Source organism: Euwallacea similis, chromosome 9, assembly GCF_039881205.1.
Source record: "Euwallacea similis isolate ESF13 chromosome 9, ESF131.1, whole genome shotgun sequence".
Lineage (NCBI taxonomy): Eukaryota > Metazoa > Arthropoda > Insecta > Coleoptera > Curculionidae > Euwallacea > Euwallacea similis.
The window spans coordinates 2,089,569-2,109,664 of NC_089617.1; the positions used below are offsets into that span (position 1 = coordinate 2,089,569).

A 20,096-nucleotide genomic window follows, 5' to 3' on the forward strand; every position below is an offset into this window, starting at 1 on the left:
ATCGAGGGAACAACCCTAGATAAAAAATTTTAAATATTAAAGACAATAGAAGGATGTATGAATCAGTGGCCCTTTTATAAAATTAGTGAAAATTCTCTTTTTTGCTTAACATCAACACTATTATTGTAAAAACTATCCTGAATAGAAAGTGTTTTATTTTTGGAAAAATTAAGATTGTATAACAAGGTCGCCCTTTGTAAAACTAGTATTTTTTCTCTATGCTGTGCCTTGTACACAAATAAGTATTCTAGATATAAATAATCGAGCAAATTCAGGGTTAAATAATGGAAATTATATAAAATAGCCGCCTTTTCATATAAAATGGTCATCCTCTATTTTATCGACCTTTCTGTCTTTTATTTTACCTAATAATGAACTAAAATTATGAAAAGTTAGCTTTTCCCATACAAATGAGTAAACAATTCGAAGACAGCACTATTTTCTAAAATAGTCGCCCTTCGATTTTTGATGATCACTTTCGATGTTGAAGAACATCTCTAGTCGAGAGCGTTTTTATTCAACACTTTCTTCTTCTAGAATTTTGATGGCCATCTTTATTCTCAATGTTCGGACATTAAACACTTTACAATAGCTACTTCAATTTCCATCGAGGTAAAGTGCCGCACATAATCCACCGAACTATCTCTCACACGTAGATTTGCGGTTTAATTATTTGATATTTAGACGCGTTTAGTCTGATCAGACCCGTCAAAAATTACCCTTCATCGACCTGAAAATATTAATTAGCTTACGAAAATTTATTCCCCAGCAAAACTAAATCATACACCCACTCCCCGGTACATTGTTTTGGCAGTTCTAATTATGAGGACCCCCTTGTAGAGCCCAACTTTCCGGCGACCTGCAACGTTCCGGTTTGGGTGCTCGGAAGTTTTTGAGGTTGTTGCGATTAGTCAAATATAAGTCGTGATTCCCGATTTCAGCTTTTCCTACATTTATATTATACTTGAATAAGTTAATCAATTTAAGCATTTTATTCGGATGAACCAAAGTGCCGTGACTAATCATTTTTAGATCTAATAGTAGAGTAGAATTTTTGAGAAGTTTTTAAAACGTTTCAAATCAGTTTGCTGAAGTTCTACACGTTCTGAACGTTTTGTATTTTTCTGGATAACAGCTGAAATGTTTTATACCAATTTGAGTATGGGAACAACTTCTAATACCATCTGCACTGATCCAGAAAGTTTTGGATTTCTCTAAAGGCTCACTTTTGGCAACAAAACGATATTATAAGGTTACTAACATATGGCAGTCTTTAGTTCAAAAAGCAACACCAGTTTTGGTGTAATGCCGGCTATTGTAAAGCAAAATTTAAATCGCCACTAATGGCAGATACAATTAGGGAAGTGGGGAGAGGGCATTGTAACAGAAGAAAAGAAGATATAGATCTAGAGATGTGCTCAACAATCGAACGTCACAAGTAAAGCTGTAATTATTCAAGAACATCAATCATTCCGATTTTTAAAGAGTGTTATGCTGATTTCAGACGGACAAAGGTTGGGAATATTCAAATAAATTACGTAAAAAAAGGTAATAACAGAGTGGCAGAAAACAGGGCTCCGCTGACAAATGGCATGCGCGTTATACGGAAAAATTTGAGCCCTGAAAAAGGAAACCCGGAAGTTGGGTAATAAATCTCGGCCATTTTTGGGCAGTCGAAGGATCGTGGAAAAATGACGAGTCACGGGTTGTTGCGTAGGGCAACGCCCGTCATCTGCCGGGAAATTGAAAAACAGGTCTGGCCGAAGTAAACAACACTGAATGCAATTTAATCACGGTACAAATTGCCAGGGAAAAAAGCGAAAAAGTTTACTTTAGTCAGTCGCACCGTCGAGCGGAATTACAACGATGACGCGAAATTTAACTTTAATTCCCTCAGTTTGTGCAGATGCGTTAAATAAAAGAAAATCATCATCAGGTAAGGAAAAAATGGAAACTTACCCCTGGCAACACCTGCACGGCAGTTTTCGGGCCGAGATTAATGGTCCTGCCGTCGGCCTTAATCAGCAGATTGAGACCTAGGGCCCCGGGCTCACCACCTGGCGAATAAAACACATTTCTGGTATATTTTATTATCAGAAACGTGATGTGCATTGCAAAAAAATAAGCTTGATCGAAAAATTGCAATGGAGTTGGAAGAATGCTACGATGGATTCATAGTTTACGCCCGACGTACCCAAATAGGACCCGCACGAAACGTTGAACATTATGCATGTTGAGCAGCCGGGAGTGTTGCAATTTCGATCCGACATACGCTCGTACGGGCGTAAGGGTGCGTTTCCTCAAAGGGTCGCATTACATTCCCGTTTGCTTTGTTCAAATGCCGCCGTGAATTTTGCCCACTCCACCGCATATGCAATTCAAATTTGTGAGTGAAAACAATTATTGTGCTTAAGAGTTACGGAAACTAACACGAGATTTGAAACGATAAAACATACAGCTCTAGTAGGTCTACATCTGCACTGATATACACTTACGATAGAAGTTTTATACTACGTTTCCTTCCGCTTTGATACTGAATAGTTTGAATATTATTTTCATATATTATTTCACCATCTTGTACACAGGAGAAGCTTTAGAATGTGCAAAGAGCTACAAAAAATTTGTGAATCTCCTGGAACATTCTGACGTGGTTTAAAATATTTGAGAAGCTTCTAGAACGTTGCAAAATATGGAGGGTCTAGAACGTTCCAAAACGTTCTAAACCATCCACTTTGATTCAGAATAACTGTTCAACGTTTCGTACATGAGAGTAATATTTATATGGTTTTGAACTGATTCAGATAAATTGAGAAATTTCAACCTGACCTAAAATGTTTGAGAAGCTTATACAACACTCTCTACACGTGAGATCTGCAATGATACATTTACGTTTAGTGCAGTTGCAACTATAAAAGTATCTAGAACTTTTACTCACTCATAAGTGAATGGAAAATGTAGGATGACTTTCACAGCAACAGTTCACGGATAACGATGACGGTGGCAATCACAGTTATATTTTTGGGGAGCGTGCCAAAATTACACTCTCAGTATGAGTGTTCTGATATGACAGACTTTACACTCATAGTTGAAGTAGTCAACTTGGACATCGCGGGCAAACTTTCCAAATCATTTCCGTAAAGGTCGAGTTTCAAAAGGTTGCTATTGGATGATGAGTAGAAGTGGACAAATGACAATGAAATAGTCATTGTCATTCATTGTCATTTGTTGGATAGCATAATAATAGTCGTTATACTTACTGGGTCACGTTCCGAAAATACACTCTCGGTGTAACTGTCACTCCTGTAACAATTTTAAAAACAATTTCCCGGTTGAAATAATTAAATTTCGCTCCATTGATCAAAGAAAAATAATTCCGCTCCGTCATTGCCAATTTTTAAACAAATCCGTTATTAATTGCATTTACGGCCGTTACTGTAAATTATGTTTGATGTTCGAGGCGGCGCGGGGGCATAAGCGGAACGGTTTCAGTGCCGCCACATGTGCCCCGCATTCAAACATGTTTGCATTCAATTCGGACGATATTAATATAAATAAATTATCGCTCTCAATGGTACCAGGTAGGACACATAAATTTGTCACAATTAATTAGCCGCAAACGCTTCAGCGTTGCTTACCCTCCATGCCGTAAGGCCGCAACACTCTCCTCTCGGTCAAGACAGAGAGGGTCAAGGACGTTCGGAACATCAGCTCTCTGATCACGCCGTCGCCCCCTTTAAAGCGCCCTAGGCCTCCGGTGTTAGGCCTCAAAGTGAAGGTTTTGACGTGCACTGGATAGCGCCGCTCCAGGATTTCAATGTCGGTAATGCGGGTGTTGGTCATGTGTGAATGCACTCCTGAACAACCATGCCAAGATGGGCCCTAAAAAGGGTTTAATGGCCAAGAAAATTGCTGTTGGAAAAATACATTTTTCCGGATGAAGTTTCGAAGTCAGTACGTAACAACCGAATTGGAGTGAAACACGTGTGTTACGTCATCGCAACGTGCAGGTGCGATTTGTTGCACGGGCAAACGGGCATTTTTCATAAGCGCCACGAAGCGAGCCTGCAGGATATTATGACGTAACAGTTTGTTCGTTTTGCTGCGAAAATATTGTCCGTCGTTTAATATAAACATTCGCCTGTTTGTCTTTCTGTATTCGTTGGCGTGCAGGTGTGCGAGGTTGATTTATTAACGAGATACAGGAAAAAGAAGGACTGGCTTCAGCCCAAAATTATAATCTTGAAACCTCTTTATGCACCGACTGAAGTGTAGGGGAGTGCCAGATTATCACTTAATTCCCTTGGTAAAGCCACAAAGCCACATCGCCGCAATATTTATTGAATATTTGTGGATAAAATTCTCTCTTTTCTTACCTTCAGTTTAGTAATCAACTATTAAAACCACTATTTAAACACATGTCATACTCAACAAGACCCAATATAATGTCAAAACATTGACAGCTCTTCCCTTAGTGAGGCTAGGCTTCGCCCCTTACTTTGTTATTGGTTAATTAAAAATAACAAAAACAAGGAAGTCCACAAAAGGTACACTTGTGATTTAAGACCATTCCCATAAAAAAAACATCGCTCCGTTGCTCTTAAATGAATAAATGGTTATAATTAATTTCATAACTCTCACGTTTATAACTAACAATTTTCTCATAAAATTAACTATTTCCGCCTTTTATTGAACACTTGTCCTTGTGTGGTTAAAAGATGTTGATGATCGCGAATGTTGTAAGGAACTCTTTTATTTTAATCTTGACAACTACTTAAATAAACTAATTTGACAAAAAGTAACTATTCACAAAATACTCTAAAAAATAATAATAATTGGTGATTTGCCAGACCTACCTATGACAACAACCAGATTATAATACACCTATAATGAACTAATTATTAATTACGTAAAACAGGTACTAACAATTAGCACCTGAACTAAATTACGTGCACCACAATACTCCCCCCCCAATAACGGAGGTATAATGTTAAGGGTATTAATCGTTACAATATAAAAATATAATTTAATTATGATTAATAATTTATACATTAGCAAAACGTACGGTTTTATCTTTCTTCTTTGTATGGTGATGGATGATTGGTTGGTTGATAAGAGAATCGAATTGATTATTAATTTTTGGATCTTGTGAGATTAAAAATGCAGGTTTTAACCTATCCATGGAAATATTCACTTCCTTATCTCTGACAACAATTGTAAAATATTTGTCTTCACGTTTTTTAACAAGAAAGGGACCTTCATACGGAGGTTGAAGAGATCTCTTTATGGTATCATTCCGAAGAAAAACATGTGTACAAGTGTTTAATTCAGGAGTTATAAAAATTTTTCTGTTAGAATGATGAGTAGTTGGAACTGGTTGAAGAGATTGCATTTTTTGTTTGAGGGTTTGTATAAAAGAAGAAGGATGGTCAACGATATTGCTGTCTTGAAAAAATTCACCTGGTAGTCTTAACGTTGTACCGTACAACATTTCAGCAGGAGAAACTCCTATCTCTTCTCGTAAGGTAGAACGTAATCCGAGTAAGATAGTAGGTAAGATTTCTGTCCAGCGTTCAGTTGCATAAGCTTTGATAGCTGCTTTTAATGTTCGATGCCATCTCTCTACTTTGCCATTTGTATTCGGATGGTAAGGAGAAGAACGGGCACGTTTACAGCCTAAAATTTGGGTTAAGGATTGGAAAAGAGAGCTTTCGAATTGACGACCTTGATCTGTAAAAATTTTAATAGGGGTGCCAAAACGACAAATCCAATTGCTATAAAAGCAATTGGCAACGGTTTCTGATGATATATTGGTCATGGGATAAGCCTCTGCCCAACAAGAAAATCTATCAATAATTGTGAGACAATAAGTGAAACCGTTTGAGGGAGGTAAAGGACCTATTATATCAATGTGAATATCATGGAATCTGGAATCCGGAATTTGAATTTGTTTGAATGGGGTAACAGTGTGTTTATGAATTTTGGCTTTTTGACAGTTAATACAACAACGAGTCCATTCTCGGATATTTTTATTCATTGAAGGCCAAACAAAACGGGATGAAATAAGTTTTGTTGTACCTTTAATACCTGGATGAGAAAGATTATGAAATTTATTAAATATAGCTTGTCGAAAATGTTTCGGTATGAATGGGCGAATTCTAGAGTTACTATCGTCGCAGTAAATCAAATTTTGTGTATTAGGAACTTGAAATTGTTTTAAGGTAAGTGATGTAAGTTGAGGATTTCTAAAAATGTGTTGAAATTCTGGGTCTGTTGTTTGAGCTTTTGCTATTTCATCGTAATCTATGGAATTCGGAAAAGAAATGGTTTGAATTCTAGATAGAGTATCTGCTACAATGTTGTTTTTGCCACTTATGTGAAGTATGTTGGTTGAGAATTGTGAAATGAAATCTAAATGTCTCATTTGTCTAGGAGATGCTTTATCAGATTTTTGAATGAATGCATAAATGAGTGGTTTGTGGTCTGTGTAAATTGTGAAAGGTCTTCCTTCAAGAAAATGACGAAAATATTTGATTGCTGAATACAGTGCAAGTAATTCGCGATCGTAAGTACTGTAATTACATTGAGTTTTTGAAAATTTCTTGGAGAAGAAGCTTAAGGGTTTCCATGAGGAATTTACCATTTGTTCTACAACTGCTCCCATAGCAAAATCTGATGCATCCACTGTTAAAGAAAGTGGGGCTGATGAACTGGGGTGATTTAATGTAGCAGCGTTTGCTAAGTCGTGTTTACATTCATTGAAAGCATTCACAGTTTCGTCAGTCCACTTGATTGGTGTTTTGTCATTTTTCTTACAGTTTTTGTGTAAGTCATGAAGAACACTTTGATGATGTGCAGCGTGAGGTAAGCATTTACGATAAAAATTGAGCATTCCTAGAAAACGTCTGAGATCTGAAATTGATTTAGGAAGAGGATAGTTTGAAATGGTGGATACCTTTTCGGGAAGAGGAGAAGAACCTTTTTCAGAAACTTGGTATCCGAGAAATTGAACTTTATGTTCGCCAAAAACACATTTGTTTAGGTTTATTGTCAACCCATATTGGTGGAGACGTTCGAAAATTGTTTTGAGATGCTCTTTGTGCTGAGCTTCGTTTGTTGATGCAATTAGGATATCATCTATATAAGAAAAACAAAAATCCAAATCTCCAAGTACTTCATTGATGAAGCGTTGGAATGATTGTGCTGCGTTTTTCAATCCAAATTGCATCCTTGTAAATTCGAACAATCCAAAAGGTGTGATTATGGCTGTTTTTGGAATGGATTCCTCTTCAACTGGGATTTGATGATAAGCTCTGATGAGGTCAATCGTGGAAAAAATTGTTTTTCCTTCGAGAAAATAAGAAAAGTCATGTAAATTGGGGACTGGGTATTTGTCTACCACAGTAATTGAATTGAGTCTGCGATAGTCTCCAACCGGTCGCCAATCGGAAGAGTTTTTCTTGGGAACCATATGTAGAGGGCTGGCCCAAGGACTATTTGAAGGACGACAAATACCTAAGTTAATGAGGTGTTGAATTTCTTGTTTTGCCAATTTAAGCTTTTCTGCTGAAAGGCGTCTAGGTTTGGAAGAAATAGGAAAACCTTCTGTGAGAATAGTGTGAGAGATGCTATGTTTTAGTGATGAGGGAGTAGATGAGAATTTTGTAATTTCTGGAAATTGAACCAAAATGTCAAAATATTTGCATGAAGAAGGAATTGCATGAACTGATGATGTAGAAAGACAAGAAATTTTACCATTGTTTGTCAGATTAGTTGTGCTGTCGATAATTCGTTTACTGCCCAAATCTAGTATTATGTTAAAATAGTGGAGAAAATCAATTCCAATAATCGCATGATTTGTTTGTGCCACAATAAAATTCCATGTAAACGTTCTTCGGAGACCTAAACTAACTGTAAGAGTCTTGGTTCCGAAGGTGGAAATACATGTGTTGTTGGCCGCAAATAAGGTGTATTGAGATTGATTTTGTTGTATTTGAAAAGATTTGGGTAACAACGAAACATCAGAACCAGTATCTATAAGGAAATGAATACCAGTTAAAGGGTCTTTGATAACTAACCTGTGACTAATTATATTAATGTTTTTTTGTCTATCTTCGTTGGTGTTCGTGGAGATCTTCACTTGGCAGTCCTTTGTACCCGCGCCGTCTGCTGCCCAGGACGACGCGATCGTTAGTTTTCCTTCTTGTAATCACAAGGAGACACACACTTGCGAGCTTTTTCTTGGTAATTTTGATGGTACCAGCACCATGAAGAATTTTGACGATCTCTGCTGGGTGAATTGCGTCGAAATTTAGAAGATCTTAATTTCGAATGGGATCTGATTTGCCTCTCTAATTTATCCAAACGTTTAGTGATGTGTTTGAATTCTTCTGAAGATGTATTTTTGTTGATTTCATTGGGACTGCTTGTGCATACCTCTGACTTGATTTGAGAAACTTGGGAAAACTCTATATCAGCAATTTTATCTGCTATATTCGCCACTTCTGATAATGGCAAGGAACATGCCGTTAAAATGGTCTGCATATTGTGAGGTAATCTCTGCATCCAAAGGGTTTTCAACATCTCTTCTTGAAGTGAAGAGCCTCCCAAACTGTTCATTTCGGATAGAAGTATGGAAGGTTTTTTGTCTCCAAGTTGAAGTTGCGAAAAAAGTTTCTTATACTTTTTTTCTTGTGATTCTACGAGGGCATCCAATACCTTTTGACGAAGGGTTTGGAACTTGTTGTTCATGGGAGGTTTAATAATTAGATCTCTAACACAAATCAAACTTTCTGTGTCCATAATTCCGATAGTAGTGTGGAATTTCAAGTCGTCTGAAGTCACTCCATTGATAAAAAATTGTGATTCCAATTGAGAAAACCACAATTCTGGATCTGTTCTACTAAATGGTGGAGCTTTAATGAAGATTCTAGCTTCTTGATCCATAGAGGGCTCGATGACGTTAGCTTCTGGCTGGATGGTTCTAGAACGTGGCATGATTGGATGAGATAGCTTGTGTTCTAGAGGGTTGATGCGTTGAGTTCGGAATCGGGGTCACCAATTGTCCTTGTGTGGTTAAAAGATGTTGATGATCGCGAATGTTGTAAGGAACTCTTTTATTTTAATCTTGACAACTACTTAAATAAACTAATTTGACAAAAAGTAACTATTCACAAAATACTCTAAAAAATAATAATAATTGGTGATTTGCCAGACCTACCTATGACAACAACCAGATTATAATACACCTATAATGAACTAATTATTAATTACGTAAAACAGGTACTAACAATTAGCACCTGAACTAAATTACGTGCACCACACACTGAAAACCAGATCTTCTTAAAACAACTTTACAGTCTCCTCTTGGAATATCGCTCCACCTCTGTCACTTCTCATTAGAAACTCTAACCAATTCCCCTTCATTGAAACCCCACCTCTATTGTATTCGCCACTCCCCAGCGGTTCGTCAAATCTAGATGAAGCTTTGTTTATTGATTCACTTACTCTCTTCGACTAAGCCTCTGAGTAATCTCTTTTGGTAATTTCGTAATTCTACAATTGGTTGAGTACTAGCAAAAATTTCAACTCATTTTTTTTTTTGAATAGAGTCAAAAGTGAATAAGCAACCTTCAAACTATAGCCCCAAGCCCTCCGGAAAACCCCACGCCCAATGTTTCCTCATTGCTAATAATAACAAAATCCCGCTGCACATTGAATTCCATGCTTTGAAATTACCCAATAGTTGTTGAGCTCCTGATTCCCCGTCCTCACGAGAGGGGAGAATCTATTTAGGGGCAAAAACTTCAACTCTGCTTCTTCTAATTACCTTAAAAATTGAACTAACAATTTTGAGCCGATAATTCCACTTGCTCGATAAAGCCCTACCCCCAGTCTTTCCTTACCACTCAACCTTGGATTTCACACTCCCTGAATGTTTGATAAGACACCTTAACAGTCACGACTGAATGAAACATAACCCTCTTCTGAAACATGTGGATCGCAACACCGAAAATGATGTCGCAAGCCCATTAATTGGGCAAAACGCCCCAACCGAATCGGCCACGAGCCTGTTCAGCAGCTGCAACTCGCGGTTAATTTACTCGCAGCTGCAGAATTGAATTATATTTTACAAGTTGCAGCTTCGCGGGCCGAATATTCCCCCTAATTAACTCGTATCTCTCTGTGACTTTTGTTTACTCGGGAGGTCCGCTTAATTGATTGCATAATTTCAAAAGCTTGACAATAGAAAAGAGAGAACTTACGGCGCCACTGCCCCCAGCCACAGTTTCGTAACATCCCCAAGAGTCGTTCCCAAAGGTGATGTTGTTCATGCAGCCCTGAGAGGCAGCACAAGCTCTGAAAGCGCCCAAGACAACGTCCACGATCCGTTGAGAGGTCAGAACGTTGCCCCCTACTACTGCAGCGTCGTCGCTAGGATCCAGAATGGAACCTTTGGGGATGTGAACCTTGACCGGTGCCAGACAACCCTGATAATTCTTCTGTTGGAAAGAAATTAAATTATCTAAACCAGGACCGTACCTGATTTAAAGGAACGTCATGCCCGACCATGCATCGGAGGCAATAAATCAGGGCAGACAAGGCTACTGCCCTCGGGGCGTTGCAATTTCCCCACACTTCAGGGCCGGATCCGCTGAAATTTGAGGTTATTATGGTTGAAAAATTGTGATAAACTTTTAAAAAATTTACCCTTAAAAAACATTAGAAAAAATAGAAACATGCTCCTATGTAAACATACCATGTCGCTATAAACAAACCACGCCTCATTTTTCTTGATTCTCCGCACCTTTCTCATGCATTTCCGTCTAAACAATTTTTTATTCAATAGAGAGACACGCCCTCTAAGGCAAACTACATCTTCTCACACTCCTAAACAAGCTGAATCAAGACTTACCTAAAATCGCAAAAGGCAGCGCCGCTCTCCTCGTTCAGCATCACCTTGAGGCTGATTGGTGAGCCGTCGTCCATATGGTCAACGTATTCGAGGTGGGCGGAACCCGTTCTAGCCACCGCCATCCGGGCCACTTCGCGAAGCATATCGCGCACTGCTACTTCGGCGTTTGTTTGAATGTGATGCATATAGCCCTGGACTACATCCAGACCGCATTGGTCTATGAGTTCTAAGACCTGAGAAATAATAGGATCATCCCTTATATCCGGAGCAAACATTGATGGATTGTGATGTATTATTGGAAAATACTCGGATAAGCGTAAAGGAAACTTTAATATATTTTTATACGTCAAAGAGAAGCAAAAAGTGAGCAACATTTTCGAATTGTTTCAACGAGAAGAGAAGTTATAAAGATCTTCTTGTTAAATAACGAGAGAGAACAATACTTTAGTTCGAATATATTTAACATCTCTAGTTGGGGCGTGGCTTTATCGAGGGGTGGAGTTAGAAACTACCAATCTAGAAGTGAAATTTCAGGTGGATACTTTTTCCTTCAAACTGTCCAATGACAAAACATGGGGGCGTGGCTTCATCGAATGGGTGGAGTTACAAAGATCGCTTCTAAGCCCTTAACCAACAACCTGAGATATGCGGAAGTTGAGAATACGGTGAGACTTTAGAGATATATAAATTATGCTTTTCAGATTTTAAATTACTGTTCATTCAAATAAAGATGGGCAAAATTGGAATTTCCACGATAATTAACACTGGGAAAATAGAACTCGGTATCTACCCGTTGACATTGCGGGGAGAGCTTAATTGAAGTTCAGGTCTGACTAATCTGCAATATTGTAACAAAACACCAATTCATAATTGATACTGCCCTGATTCAATAATATAATAATTATTCCGTTGAAAGAAAACTCACTTGAAACATTAAACGGCATCCAGCTTGTAGCTGATTATTCAGCGCCGGGCTAGCGTTTAACAGGATTAAGTCGTAAAGGAATTACGATTGTGTAGCGACGAAGATTATCTTGCATACCATTTTAATTACTTGTTTGATAGGCAGTTATACAGCTTAACATCGGCGAAACGTCGGATATAAAATGAGGCGTAAATTAAGACCGGATTATTCGGGCCGATAAAAATTATTGCGAAGAAGTGATTTTAAACAGAAACTAAATGGTTATAACAGATTACGAAAGTTGAGGAGTCTGTTGCAGGAAAAGAATTTTCTAAGAAGAGGGCAACGAAAACTTTTATATCAAAATGTAAAAAATAACAATAAGCACGAGTGACACAAATGTCAACTCAGTTTTTAATACGAAATAACAGCACTAAACATGATTGATGTTTTTTATTGTGACATAATATTGACTTTCAGCCTATGAAATGTATTAAAAAATATTCTAACAAATATTCGACATTGATGTTTGTCAATTTTTCAAAATGTCTAAGGCTTCTAAGCTTGAAAAACTTTTTAGAATTTGAGACAGGTGAGAGCTGGAGTTATCTTACATTTACATAATATAAATTACCCATACAAAAGGGACCCAGTACTGACAATTGACAATCTATTTATATATTATGAGAAGTGGCATCTCGCTTGAAATTGAAATTTGAGATTAGTTTCTAAGGAAAATAAGATCAAAAAACCTCTCCAATCAATGGATTTTAATCTGAGACTAGAAGGAACCATTGATTGCGATATTGTGTGACAAGTCACAGTCTATATTCGTCTAATATCAATATCAATACAGATGTTCTCATCATAGATGTTATCATTAAATGACAACCTTCAAAATGTTTTGTTTTCCAAAGCATTTTACCTTACTAATGTTTTTCTAGCATTCTTAAAATACGCGAATCGTCGTTTTGATATAAGATATGAATTTGACAACACATTGTCACCTCTTTTAAGATACATTGTAGTACTGATGCATGTTCTTTTAATTGTCATATTCCGAAGTTTGCAAACCAAAAAAATAAATAGAAATGTTGAAAAAATCTGAAAAGCATAATTATCGTTTAGCATAAAAATGTGCATATGCATTTGACAGCAGTAAAACCGTCAACATTTTAAAGAGTTTCATGTTGACAACCATACGATTGTGTTTCGTTTCTGAGCTTTTATAAATTTTGTTTGTTTGTCTATGAGCGTCATATTTCAATTATTTGTTTTGTACGGACCACAAATTAAAACTGCATTTTTTGATATATAATCAACAATTTCCTTAAGAGAAAAAAGTATTTTGAAAACGAAAACTTGAAAACTTAACAGATAAACTAATTTCGTAACATACATCACGTACAGAGTTATAATGTAATTAACGCAACTAATGATATCAGATGGTAATATCGAAATGCCATTAGTGTCCAATTCCCAGGCAATATAATATAAATTATGACGCATAATGACGTGCGTGTTGTACACGCCTTATATTAATGTTTGCCTAATGTAAACCGGCCTTAAAATTACAAAAACGTGATTTATTTTGCATGATATTTTAAAATATTTTTCATTGTGTTTGGTGCCGCAATTACGGACGATTATTTCACGCCCGGCCTAACGCAATTAATATTAATAACGGCCGTTAGTTGATTTAAAGTGTCGATAACGCGCGTGAATCCCAAATGGATTGATATTGCGTCCAGCAATAAATAATGCATTAATAATGGAATTTTTCTTGGAAAATGCTGCACAAACACTTTATATTTCCAACGTTCGAAATATGTTTTACCTGATGTCCTCCTTTTTTGGGGTGAATACATTCTCGTGTTTTTACAGGATGAGAAATCAGAAAAGTCTTGAGAAGATCACTCAAAATAATTCAAATTAAGGAACATTAAACAAAATCTTACCAAATCTATTCCCTTTTTATTAGCTGCCACTTGCGCACGCAAATCGGAGATGTTGTCATGCAGATTCCTACCACCTGCTGCTTTTATCTCCCGTGTTACCTCCTCTTCCATGAACTGATTCCCCTTCACCAGTAAAAAGGACTTGAAAGCAGCTCCCTCTTGCGTTAAACTGGTGGAGTGGGGAGGCATCGAGCCGGGAGTGATGCCTCCGATGTCCGCGTGATGTCCCCGACTCGCCACGAAGAAGATCGGAATCTCTATACTTCTGAGATGAGGAAAAATGTGTTGAGCAATCAAAGGGAATTCGGGAAGAGAGAAAAAAGACATCGAAGACATTGAAAAAGGTTGAAGTGTTAGTAGAAGGCAGTGGGAAAAAATGCATTATTTTAGATCTAATTAATTCAACTGTTTTCTACAAAATTTGGTGTAGCCACTTCTAATTTCAAGGCTCGCTAAATTAAGGTGACTGTATCTTCTATTCAATGGTTAAAATCATATTTCAATTTATATAAAAACTATCAAAAAGAAACGAAATTTACTTGTAAAACACCGGAGTAATAACCGTGAAATCTGGCAAATGTGAACCTCCGGCTCCAGGATGATTGGCCAGAATAACATCCCCCGGATAGAACTTCTTGCGCACGCGCATTTGATACTGTACCGCTTCCTATTCACGAGAAAAAAGTAGTAAGCAAACCCGCCTTCAACGGATTCAAAAACAATTAGCTCAACCCTACCTGCATTGCGCCCAAATGGACAGGAATATGCGGCGCGTTGGATACCAACCCGCCGTCTGCGCCGAATAGCGCACACGAAAAATCCAGACGTTCCTTGATGTTGGTGGAAATGGCCGTACGCTGCAGAATCCTGAATCAGATAAACCATTCCAGATTTTTCGATGCAAAGAAATCGCGGGAATTTACCGGCCCATTTGCTCCGCGATGCTCATAAATCGGTGACCGAAGATACTCAATTGGATCGAATCCAATTCAGGGCTTAGTGGTTTGATTACCCCCGAGCCAATGGTAATTTTAATGTCGCCGCACTTGGTAATGAGGGCGTTACAGTCAGGCTCCACCAGGATAGTGCTCAGTTGGTCCATGATGATCGCCGGACCTATTATTTATGCGTTAGTCGACAATTATCTGCAGCCCTACTATTAAAACTGCAGAATAAAGTTTGCAGCTTAATTGACCCAAAATGCATTCATCAATCACCGAAATGCACTGCGCTTCGCGATTCAACCGACGCAAGAAATTTCAATTTAAGTTAGGGGATAAAAGGAAATTCCTCGTCCTCTAAATTAAGAAACTTTTAATTGTGCGTCTCGTAAAGTTCCGCATATATAAGAAAATTACCTGCCAAAACGTGCCCTGCCCTCAGATCCACAAGACGATACACTCTGGTGTCGAAATGATTAGATTCAAAAAACACCCTGACAGTATCAATACTCTCAGCCATCTCTAAACATTCCTCGATAACACTCTCAGGTTCCACTGCACTCTTACCAACCCCTCGAACCTATTAAGTTCACAAATATATATAGCTGCAAAACAGCAAAAATCATCACTCACCCTTATATCATCTACCATCACATTTCTACCCTCGATTACGAACCCAAATTCTGATTTGTAGCGCTCGATAAACGAGCGCAAAAAATCGCCATGTTTGGGACTGGCGGAGGCTCCCTCTATAGATGCACACATCAACGCACAATCGGTACCGTCGTAGCGCATGTGTAAATACGGCTCCAGAACTATGTCAGTGTCTGTGAAGCCTTGGCGATAGAGAGAGGTGCGGCAACGCGATTCAAGCGTCTCCAAGCGTTCGTCAAAGAAAGTAAAGTTAGAAGGAGCATACGTTTTAGCGCATGATTCCTGGGATTCCTGTGTAAGTCACAGAAATTTTCTAGAGAAAGTATTATCATGGATGAAACAGTGGAAGGGAATTAGGAAGATCACTATGAGTTTTACACGTATTTCACAAGGCAAATAATAATGAAGGCAAAACTAGAATTTTGTGACGAAGAGAGAGGAAATGATAACCGGAATTAAAGGAAGGTGTGGTTTGGACACATCGGAATGTAAAAAGAGTGGCTGATCGAAGAAGGCAAAATAAGAATGAAAACGAAAAAATAGTAGGGAAAACTGTAATTAGGTAGCTTAAAAATATGAAGTAGAGTATAAATGGGAATATTCATGGAAGGATGAGGATAGACGGAAAGCGAGACTCAGAAAGAACAAATAACAATAGAGAATACACAGAAAGACGAGAGGAGTGACAAAAGAAAAATATAAAAAAAGACTTGCCTCTACCACGTCTGCCAACGCCATCCCGTACGCAGACAAAATCCCAGCGTATTTATGCACAAATACTGTTGTCATGCCTAATGACCTAGCAATGGCGCAAGCGTGTTGCCCTCCAGCCCCTCCAAAACACGCCAGCGCATGTCTGGATGTGTCAAATCCTTTCCCTTGAGTCAGTGCTCTGATTGGTCGGCACATGGCTTCGTTGGCCACACGCACAAACCCCATAGCCACTTCTTCGACGGACATTAACTCCCTCCCGTCATTGCGCCCGCGCAAAAAATTATTAATCTGCTGCGTCAACTGTCGAAATTCCGCAATTGCACCCTCTTTATCCAGAGGAGCATTTTCGTTGGGGCCGAAGATTTTAGGGAAAAACTCGGGGAGAAGACGACCAAGCACCAAGTTAGCATCCGTCACCGTTAAAGGGCCTCCTTTTTTGTAACAAACTGGTCCTGGATGCGCGCCTGCAGACTCTGGACCCACCATAAACATCCCTGACCTGTTTACTTACAATTTAGAATTGTCTTGAGGGATTTGGGCACTTGCCTGAAAAACAACATAGAACCTCCGCCTGCAGCAACAGTGTTAATATCCAGCTGAGGCGCCTGGATTGTCACCCCAGCAGTGGTGCTCTCGTATACGTGTTCGTAGGTGCCGGCGAACCTGGACACGTCAGTGGAGGTACCGCCCATATCAAAACCGATCACTGGAAGCTTAGTTTCTTTTTCCCATGTAGTCACAGCATAGCCGACAACACCTATGCAGGTACCCATCAAAAAGACCCATTATCTTTCTCCTCGATGTGCAATTAAGTACAATTTTCAACTTGCAAATGCATACGGTAAAGCTACATTATTTAGTGTTAGATGTCTAGAAATTCTTTAGAAGCTTCGAACATGTTCGAGACTCTTAACAGATGACAACGCCATGTCGCAGCCAACCTCTTCAAAATAATTTATTGCGACGTTTCTAGACACACTTTTATAGAAGCTATTCGAAAATTTGAGATTGTTTGCCATGTGACGCTACAGTACGCTCATCAGAAATGATTTTCATACCTCCAGCCGGTCCCGACAAAATCGCTCTAGCTCCGTTAAAGTTCTGCATTGAAGTCAACCCTCCATCGCTCTGCATAAACAAAACCCTGGTGCCCTCCAACTTGTTCTTGAACCCCCTGCAAAACCCTTCAACATACCTCCTAACGTGCGGAGTCAAATAGGCATCTGCGCATGAAGTGAAACCTCGGGGAACAATTCGAGTCATGGCGATCACCTCGTGAGAGAGTGAGACGTGCTCAAAACCTTCATGATCTGTTAGTATTTGATAAGAAGTCAATTGGAAACTCACCGAGATCTTGAGCTATAGCTCCGATTTCTTTTTCATGATCGAAAAATGTGTAGCTATGCGCAAGTGCTACGGAGATGCTGTCAATGCCTTTGGAGCGAAGTTCTGATAAACTCCGCCGTACCGATTGTGCGTCTAGTTCATTAGTGATGTAGAATTTCTCTCCGGTTTTGCCCTCCACAATCCGCCAGTCTTTGGAAATCTCACCTAGATCGCATTTGCCTTCGAGCATTGGTATAACCCGGCAGTCCACTTCCACTACCTCGGAATATAGAATTTCAGGGCGTTGAATATTCTGTAATAATATCAAGTGAGGGACCAACAGTAAGTAGGGGAAAAGAGAATGGGAGAAATAGTAACTACAGCGAAAAAAGAGAGGACTTTTAGGGCAGCAATGTGTGAGCAAGTACGAGAATAATGAGAACAAATAATGCGCCTTTTTAAGTCATTAATTCGTCCTTTTCGCACTCCCAGAGAGTAATATCGATTCGTGCCTCGAATCCGGTAATGTAGCCGCTTTTCCGGATGATTTATGACAAGTCCTTTGTAAATGAATATGTGCGATGCAAAATGGGAACGTTTGTTTCTTGGCTTAAACCTGTCCGATTGCTTGTGGACTGGTCATTTGCGGTGTAAACGGACCTAGTTGAACCGATCGGTAATTTATTTAACTGGAGAGGTTAAAATTGTGAAAAAGAAGAAGATGAAACATTGTGAAATAATGGCAAATCAAACTGAATTAAATCTAATTATTTCAGAGTCCTTCTGGAGCACATTCGCAGAAACCCATTAGAAACTTATTTCGATGTTGTTCCAATTTGCATCTCTGTATTTAACGATTTTGGTTGTTCAACTGTGCCCTGAAGCGAAGCTCTACTTTATCGCATCAATCATTTATTCGCTGGGATCGATCATCGAATTTGTCAAAACGTTTTTATTCAGGTGCAAAGTCCTGTTTTCCAAAGGCGGTCCATACATCAGGTCGGGACAATAACGACTGCCGAATGGAATTTCTCGACTGTTCCTGCATTCGCCGCTAGCTTTTTCATGTCAGTTGAAAACTAACAAGAAAGTTTACTTCCTTAACAAACGCTTTATAATCCGAGTAGGTAATTTATGGGGCAACTTTGTCGCCACCTGAATAGCACACTTATAAACCTTTACAGACCTGACCCCTTGCTGACCACCCTCATGAATATTGCAACAGCTTACCAACTCGAATATTTTAGGCCTCGCCTGGTTTCCTATTAGCAGGATGTCTTTAAAGCCCTTATTGGTCACAAAGGCCATTCGCTCCCCCTTTCGCTCTAGGAGGGCGTTAGTGGCCACGGTGGTACCCATGCGAATCCAGTCGATAAGAGAGCTGTCTACGTTTCCCTTTTCATCCACGTCTATTCCTGTCTCCTTTAAGGAAAATATTCTTTGGCGTTTATTTTAAGTACTGCTTTTCAGTACCTCTAGAAGGATTCTTTTAATTCCTTCGGTGGGGGCGTCCTTGTAGTGTTGAGGGTCCTCGGAGAGAAGCTTGAGAACCCGGATTTTGCCCCCTGGACAGAGGGCAAAGACATCAGTAAAGGTGCCCCCTCGGTCGATGGCGAATTTGAATTTGGGCGGCATATTTTATGGGACTGAAAAAACATTTTATTGATAAGATGTAGGTATTTCTTTAATTCAGATATATCTCATTGAAATTATTCAATTACAACTGAAGGTGCAGAAATAGAACTACTTCCATCTATAGAGCTCGAGAGGAATCATTAGAGATATTGATTTTAACATTGGTTGGATAGTTGTAGGGAACTCTAACTTAAATAATTAATGCTGGAAGCAGTTTAATATATTTTTGTTAATCTGAACAGACGACTAACGACATAAGAGCAGTGAAAATGGAGAATTTTATGTTGACATTTGCTGGTGGAAATTTTGGGAAACTATTCGTTAAGTTAAATTAAGATTATTCTTCATTGTAATGTGATGCAGCAAACTCTTTGTTGTTCAGATACACGGTGTTAAACTTAATTTTTTTTATATTTTGCTTCAGAAGTACATCAGTTATTAAGACATTAAATTAAAATTTTGTGCACGCACTAGGTTTAGAATCTGCACAACTAGATTTTAAAAATTGGTGTTGAGATCTACAGAGAAGTTAATTTTCTGGGGACATTTTCCACCACAAGCTTTTTTGTGACTTGCCACGGGCCTTTCCGTTCCTGAAACTCTAATTACTTGTTCAATTTAAAATATTTTATATTTCCGTGTTTATATATCAAGGGACAGAAAAGTGATAAATTTAGTTGTCTTTCGAAATAATTACGAACATTTTAAAAATCAACTATAACATCAAATTTAAAATATGGAAAAAGTAGCGGAACTTTAGTAAGAATTCAGAAGCGTGCACATTTACATTTATTGTAAATGTCCATGTAAACAATGTCGACTTTGATCACAGATATTCCAAATGAAAATGCAAGTCATTCAAACATGAAAGCCTTCAAAATTGAAACTCTCACAAAAGACGACGTTACTTCAAAAAACATTCTAATTCTAGACCACACACAGAGGAAATTTAAGACATTACATTATTGTCCCCGACATTCAGCCCACAAAAGCTGCACTTAAACTTAATAGCAAACAATTTACGGTTTATGATCAAAGACTTTCCAATGCTT

General features: G+C 38.5%; 1 protein-coding gene across 2 annotated transcripts in view; it reads right to left on the minus strand.

The window, feature by feature from the left end:
- The window catches only part of LOC136410690 (5-oxoprolinase), a 104,144-nt gene that overhangs the window by 83,324 nt on the left and 724 nt on the right, over positions 1-20,096 (minus strand). For both annotated transcript variants that reach the window (XM_066392964.1, XM_066392963.1), the window contains exons 2-18: positions 18,883-19,055; positions 18,640-18,831; positions 17,431-17,722; positions 17,142-17,384; positions 16,630-16,840; positions 16,084-16,582; positions 15,349-15,660; positions 15,133-15,295; positions 14,698-14,890; positions 14,512-14,641; positions 14,314-14,441; positions 13,775-14,039; positions 10,913-11,145; positions 10,540-10,651; positions 10,263-10,487; positions 3,636-3,879; positions 1,960-2,057 (exon numbers count right to left, since the gene is read on the minus strand). In XM_066392964.1, coding sequence (XP_066249061.1) covers positions 1,960-2,057; positions 3,636-3,879; positions 10,263-10,487; positions 10,540-10,651; positions 10,913-11,145; positions 13,775-14,039; positions 14,314-14,441; positions 14,512-14,641; positions 14,698-14,890; positions 15,133-15,295; positions 15,349-15,660; positions 16,084-16,582; positions 16,630-16,840; positions 17,142-17,384; positions 17,431-17,722; positions 18,640-18,831; positions 18,883-19,044 — 3,702 coding nt within the window. In that variant the 5' untranslated portion in view covers positions 19,045-19,055. The remainder of the gene's footprint in view (positions 1-1,959; positions 2,058-3,635; positions 3,880-10,262; positions 10,488-10,539; positions 10,652-10,912; positions 11,146-13,774; positions 14,040-14,313; positions 14,442-14,511; positions 14,642-14,697; positions 14,891-15,132; positions 15,296-15,348; positions 15,661-16,083; positions 16,583-16,629; positions 16,841-17,141; positions 17,385-17,430; positions 17,723-18,639; positions 18,832-18,882; positions 19,056-20,096) is intronic.